General features: G+C 38.9%; 1 protein-coding gene across 1 annotated transcript in view; it reads right to left on the minus strand.

Annotated features, from left to right (window-relative positions):
* The window catches only part of lg11h6orf136 (linkage group 11 C6orf136 homolog), a 48341-nt gene extending 46023 nt beyond the window's left edge, over positions 1-2318 (minus strand). Inside the window, exons 1-2 of the mRNA XM_008421188.1 lie at positions 2137-2318; positions 546-731 (exon numbers count right to left, since the gene is read on the minus strand). Coding sequence (XP_008419410.1) covers positions 546-644 — 99 coding nt within the window. The 5' untranslated portion in view covers positions 645-731; positions 2137-2318. The remainder of the gene's footprint in view (positions 1-545; positions 732-2136) is intronic.
* Positions 2319-6310: the final 3992 nt, after the last annotated feature.

Below are 6310 nucleotides of genomic sequence, written 5' to 3' on the forward strand. Positions count from 1 at the left end.
TTCTGATCTCGAGTGAGAGCGCATACCCTTTGAGGTTCCTGTAACGGGCTGTGAACCATTCGTGGGGAGCCCACAGTCTCAAAGAGTGAATTCCCCACCCGGATAAGCGGAAGAAAATGGATGGATGGATGGACGTTAATAAAAATCACCAGTTGGATGTTTGCAAATAATGGATGTGAGCTCACATTGGGAAGGAGACTTGCCAATCAAAAGAGATACAGTAAAAAATCTCTGTGTTTAGACTGTCCCTCCAGTTTATCCCAGAAAATCATAATCAACAATTAACTTCATTTTTTCTTTTTGAGACAATGCAAACTTGTTATTGCAAAATCATTGAGTTTAAGTGACTGATACCCAACACCTGGATTTGGTAGTATTTCTTCCACTACTCTGCTACCTCAGCCTAATGCTGATATGAATTTTGAACATTTCCATTTATTTCTGAATATATTCACTCAGTTACTCAAAACATGAAGGGGTGCCAGTGATGGTGAGCAGGACTGTAGATGCCAAATGTATAGTGATCTTAGAATCCAACAGATTACCTGGCTGAGACTTCGGCTCCATCTTTGAATGGGTCTCCTTCTACTCTGGCTGCAGATACAACCCATCCAGAGGGTCACCCCTCCTCTGCTCACAGCCATCCAGTCAGGGGTCACCAGCTGAACATCACCAGAGACCACCGCAAAGCAGGGAACCCAAAGTGCTGCCAGCTGTCCTGAAGCTCGAATCTAAGGGCAGAGAAGAGTTATCCTCATGATTATTATAAAAAAAAAATTAAAAAAACATTAGAAAAAGGTTAAGGAAATGCTCTTCCTCAGTTTCTAACTTATGGTCAGAAAAACATGTTCAGTGAAAAAAACAGTTCCTCTATCGTAAAGTTCCTATAGCTTGAGGTCAGGATTGAGCTCTCAGTCCATGCCAATGTCAAATTTATTTATAAAGCACTTTTGAAATAGCTGAAGCTGCAACAATGTGCTGTACAGAAGTCAACAAATATACTATTTCTAATCAAATAAATTATTAAATAACTTACAATAATTACAATAACATCAAATTACATTGAATAAAAATTTGTGCACAGATGCACTTTGAACCATTTAAGTATTGAGCATGCCTAATATAAGAAGGCAGATTATTCCATAAATTGGGAGTCATAAAATAAAAAATGCGATCCCCTTTACTCTAGAGTCTGAACCAAGAGACATCTAGGAAATTTTGATTACTTGATCTTAAAGAGTTCATTGTAGGTGTCAGAGTTTGTAAATAAGGAGGAACTAAGCAATTTAAAGTTTTAAAAACCTGCAGTAGAATTTTGAAATCAATCTGATAAGGTACCGGAAGCCAGGACTGATGATACGTGAAAATGCTTCTAACTGAAGACTGTTGCTGTATGAGTTACATGACTGTCGTAATGTGTAAAAAAAAAAATCATAAATTATAAAAAAATAAACAATGTTGCCATGGCTACACATCATAGCAACTATCTGAAAGTAAAACAGAAAGAGCAAGAATTCTTACAATTCTAAAACAAAATACAATTGTTCAAAGAGCAAGACCTCAAGCAAAAAAACTGAAATCTACACAATGAACAAATCAGAACTACAGCAACAGAACCACAATTCTAACGTAGGAAGAACATAATGGCAAAATTGAAAGATTAAGCCTAATCCTGCCAAAACTATTAATATTTTTGGGTTTAATTGTATATTGCTAAATACTGATTCATTCTAAATTCCAGCACCCTAATTCTAAAAACTGACCAAACATCTCCCCGGGCCCCCAACTCTTGTTTTGAAATTTAGAACTTTAATGAATGCACATTATCTGTTAAACCTACTAAGTTCTAAATGCAATGTAATAAAGGAAAACAGCATATTGGTCACATATGATGTGTTTAACACACACATGACAGCTGTTGGTGTACAAAAATCCAACATGGATTCAGGTTAAATATGAAGCCACTGTATTTTCCTTAGTTGTGCATATCTGGCTGATTATTTAGATAAACAAATACATAATAACCATGCTGCTACGCATAGTAGTCAACAGTGACAGTCAATGACGAACAACGGCAGCTAGCTTCGTGCTAAGCTAAGGAAACAGCTGAGTCTCCTCTAAGTCCGGCTTACTGACCTCCTGCTCTGTTCCTTCCACGAACGGAAAGCTGCTCACATTCGTCTCAAAGGTTTTGTTCTTAACCGCAGAACTACAGCAGCAACAGGACGGATAAGATAGTAAGAGGCTACGTAATCCAGGTAACTTTAACAAATGTCACTCCCCCTCCCCTGAATATGTCCTTGCACTACGTAACGTAACGTAACGTAACGTAACGTAACGTAACGTAACGACGGTGCTTTCGCTGATGTAGGAAATTCCATATACATGAACATAGACGGACATGAACATAGACATAATAGAAGAGTAGACCCCGCATTGGCTGCTCCGGCGCAGAAAATACGGCGGCCATCTTGGAGCGGTATACCCTCCTACTTTGCTCAATCAAAACAGCAGAAGATGCCTCAGCACTGAGGGATATTGTTGTTCGGATCGATGGACTATTGATGTGAGGGCTCCACAAACAACATTTCACAAGTAAGATGGACATATTAACCCTATGAAGGCTAACTGAGATTCCGTGAATCTAAAAAAAAAGATTATTCTCTAACATTGACTTAGATTATCTGACACAAGAGCCTACATTAGAAATGAAACAATATGACACATATTATAAAACTTATGTGTTATAACATTCACCAGCAAAGTTTACACAGGTGGTAAAGACTATTATTTATATGTAATTCTTTCACTAGTAAGATACATCCCAAATCTTCCGTTTTTGTTTTGAAAGTTTCCTAAAGACACGATGTGAGGAAGAAGAGAGAGATATCTTTAAAGAGAGACAGATTCACTGCAGCACGGATGAATCTCACATCGGATTTTGGACACAATCTCAGCTGCTGAATCTCTCTGAAGCTAGAACTCGTCAGCTGAAAAAAAAATAAATAAATTTTCTCTCTCTTCTTCCTCACATCGTGTCTTTAGGAAACTTTCAAAACATATATATATCTCAGATTCACAATTCTATTGTGAATCTGATCATATTTTATGATTTATCTGTACAAACCACTGGCTCTCTTGTGTGACCTGATTATCAAAACAGCTGTTTTATTGTTCCAAGTCTCAAAATTCCATCTCTATAACATCAACTGTCTCTGGCCCTCACTTACCCCCACCACCATTTATGCCACAGGTCTTGATAATATCCAGACTTGATTTCTGCAATGCGCTGCTCTTTGGTCTACTACAAATTCCTTCATAGACTTTAACTGGTTCAGAACCAATGAGTTAAAAATTCTCTTGTTAACATTCAAAGTCCTCCATAACCTAGCCCCTCCTTATCTTACTAATCTCTTTCACCTTGCACCCTTTGCTCCTCTTTTGACTCTCTTCTTTCTAAGCCATCTGTCCACCTGTCCACCATAGAACTCAGGTCTTCCAGCTATACTCTGCTCCCCAATTCTGGAATAAACGGAACCCCCCGAACAGCGTAAAAGATGTAAAAGTAACATGAAGCAGTTACTCAAGGTAAGGTCACATTTGTTTGTTGTGTGCTTAGTGATATACTTGTAACCCATGTTATTTTAACGAATATGAATTATAGCCTGTAATACACCACATTGCCGATAGGTGGCAGTAAATGGTTTCAACGTAGTCTAAATATCTCATATCTCAGTGATATGAGAACATGGGCTAGAATCAGTGTTTCTCAACCCTGGTCCTCACCGCCCCCCTATCCAGCATGTTTTAGGTATTTCACTTCTACCACACACCTGAATTGCATCTATGGGTGATTAACAGGCTTCTGCAGTACTTGATGGTCATGCAATCATTTGAATCAGCTTCTTCTGGATTAGAGGCACATCTAAAACATGCAGAGCAGGGGGGCGGTGAGGACCAGGTTTGAGAAACACTGGGTTAGAACAAACAGAAGAAGAAGGAAAAAACATTTTTGTGGTCACTTTATTGACAAAACTCAGTTTCCTTTTCAATATTTTTCAAGAATTACTTTTCTTCTATGGTTGATTTTTGATTCCTGTGTACCTGGACCCGGAAGAACTTTGTTTTTGAGATTACTTTTTTTTTTTTCTTGTTGCGAATCTCCGGTTGTTGTTTTTGTGTGTGTGTGTTGAGAGGCAAGGCGTGAAGAACGGCGAACCAGGATCCAAAACAGCGGATTCACATTGTGTCCACTATGATGCCAAAGAAGAACCTTTTTCTGTTCCACTTGATCGGTGGAACAGAAGAAGGTTTGCACATATTAACACTACCCGGGTAGCTACCATATATTCAGATCTGAAAACTGAACTGAACTGAAAACAAATCAAAGGAAAAAAACTCTTGAACTTGACTGACTTGACTTAGGACTACTAAAAGAAAACACTGACTATTTTGTTTGTGTTATTGTCAGAATGTGTAATAAATATGTTTTGTTCAACACATTGCTCCTCCTGAGTTTAACCTAGTTCTGATACGCTATTTGATTATAAAGATTCATAGTCACTGATTCCCTTATCGCAGGTGACTTACCAGATAAGTACATCTTACATACTGAACAGGCTACCATAACTCAGTGCTACCGGGCTCTCTGACCCCCACCAGCAGGCAAGGTAGGGGAAGTGTCTTGCCCAGGGGCGGAGCCAGAGGGAGGGCTGGGGGGACCAGTGCCCCCCCTGTCATCTGATTGGCCCCCGTATTGCCCCCCCCCCCAGACGATTGACATGTAACAGTACCAGGTAATTCCTGTACATTATTTGGAATAATTCTAACCCAACCTAATATCTAAAGAAGAAAAACAATAATAAATATATGAAAAGAAAATGTATAATGTCCATGTGATGACATAAATAAATAGATTTAGATCAGGCACGATACCAGCCTCCTTTGTACTTGTACTCATAACAACAACCTGATATTCTTCTCCTGGATGTTTCAGTTGTGCTGCGCTGTGGTGCAACTTAAAGGCTAAAGCACTTCATACCTGGTGGTGATGGTAAAAACGGCAATAAGTTATTTACTGATCCTCCGCAAAAAGAAAAAAAAACGAAGAGGGGCCGACAATGTTCGTAGTTTGGAGCAGAGGTGGCGCTAGAGTTTTTTCGTTGTCCGTCAAAGAAAAAAATCATTTTATTTCCAATTTGTAGTCATCCAACGAAACATTTAGTATTTCTCTGCGAGAACGTTTTTGAAATCAGGTAACAATTCACGAAATTACGTGATTAGAAGACGGCAGAAATCTGATCGATTCCTGATCGATCAATTCTCTCGGCGGGAGAAAAACCCAGCAGAAACCGCGGTAAAGCTAGCCGGCTGTGCTTCCAGCCAGCCCAGCACACTTTATACAAGTGCGCGGTAGCTCAAGAAATTATGGTACACCCATTTACGTGCTGCTTTCACAATAAAAGGCACATGCGGTCCATGTTGGAGCTACTCAAAATAGGTTTCCAGCAGCTGCATTTGCAAACAGAAAATAACATATACTGAAAAACTAATGCAAAATAAAAACTAAAATCTCTCTCTCTCTCTCATTTATCCGAAAGTTGCAACTAGATCTGATGTATAATTTCAAAATAAAAGCTTTTTTAAAAAGTCATTTTTTTAAAATCTTTTTCCCTCTATGTTGCCGTACCCATTGCTGAGAAATTCTCTGTTTCCAAAGACTGCTTCCACTTCAGAGTGACAGAGGGTAACCTCTAGAACATAACCTGAAAGTGGCAACTAGGTCTGGTGTGTAATTTCAAAATAAAAGCCTGTCAAATAAGTCCTTTTTTATCTTTTTCCCCTAAGTTGCTGTGCCCATTGCTGAGAAACTCTCTGTTTCCAAAGACTGCTAACACTTCTGGATGACAGAGGGAAACCTCTAGAACAGAACCTGAAAGTGGCAACAATATCTGATGTATAAATGCAAAATAAAAGACTTTTAAAAAATCATTGTTTTTGTATTTTCTCCCTACGTTGCTGTGCCCATTGCAGAGAAGCTCTCTGTTTCCAAAGACTGCTACCACTTCTGCGTGACAGAGGGACACCTCTAGAACAGAACCTGAAGTGGCAACTAGATCTGATGTATAATTTCAAAATAAAAGACCATTAAATTAGTACTTTGTATATTTTTCCCTCTATGTTGCCGTACACATTGCTGAGAAACCCCCTGTTTCCAAAGACTACTACCACTTCAGAGTGACAGAGGACACCTCTAGAACATAGCCTTAAAGTGGCAACTAGATATGATGTATAATTTCAAAATAAAAGC

Source organism: Poecilia reticulata, linkage group LG11 (genome assembly GCF_000633615.1).
Source record: "Poecilia reticulata strain Guanapo linkage group LG11, Guppy_female_1.0+MT, whole genome shotgun sequence".
NCBI classification, from domain to species: Eukaryota; Metazoa; Chordata; class Actinopteri; order Cyprinodontiformes; family Poeciliidae; genus Poecilia; species Poecilia reticulata.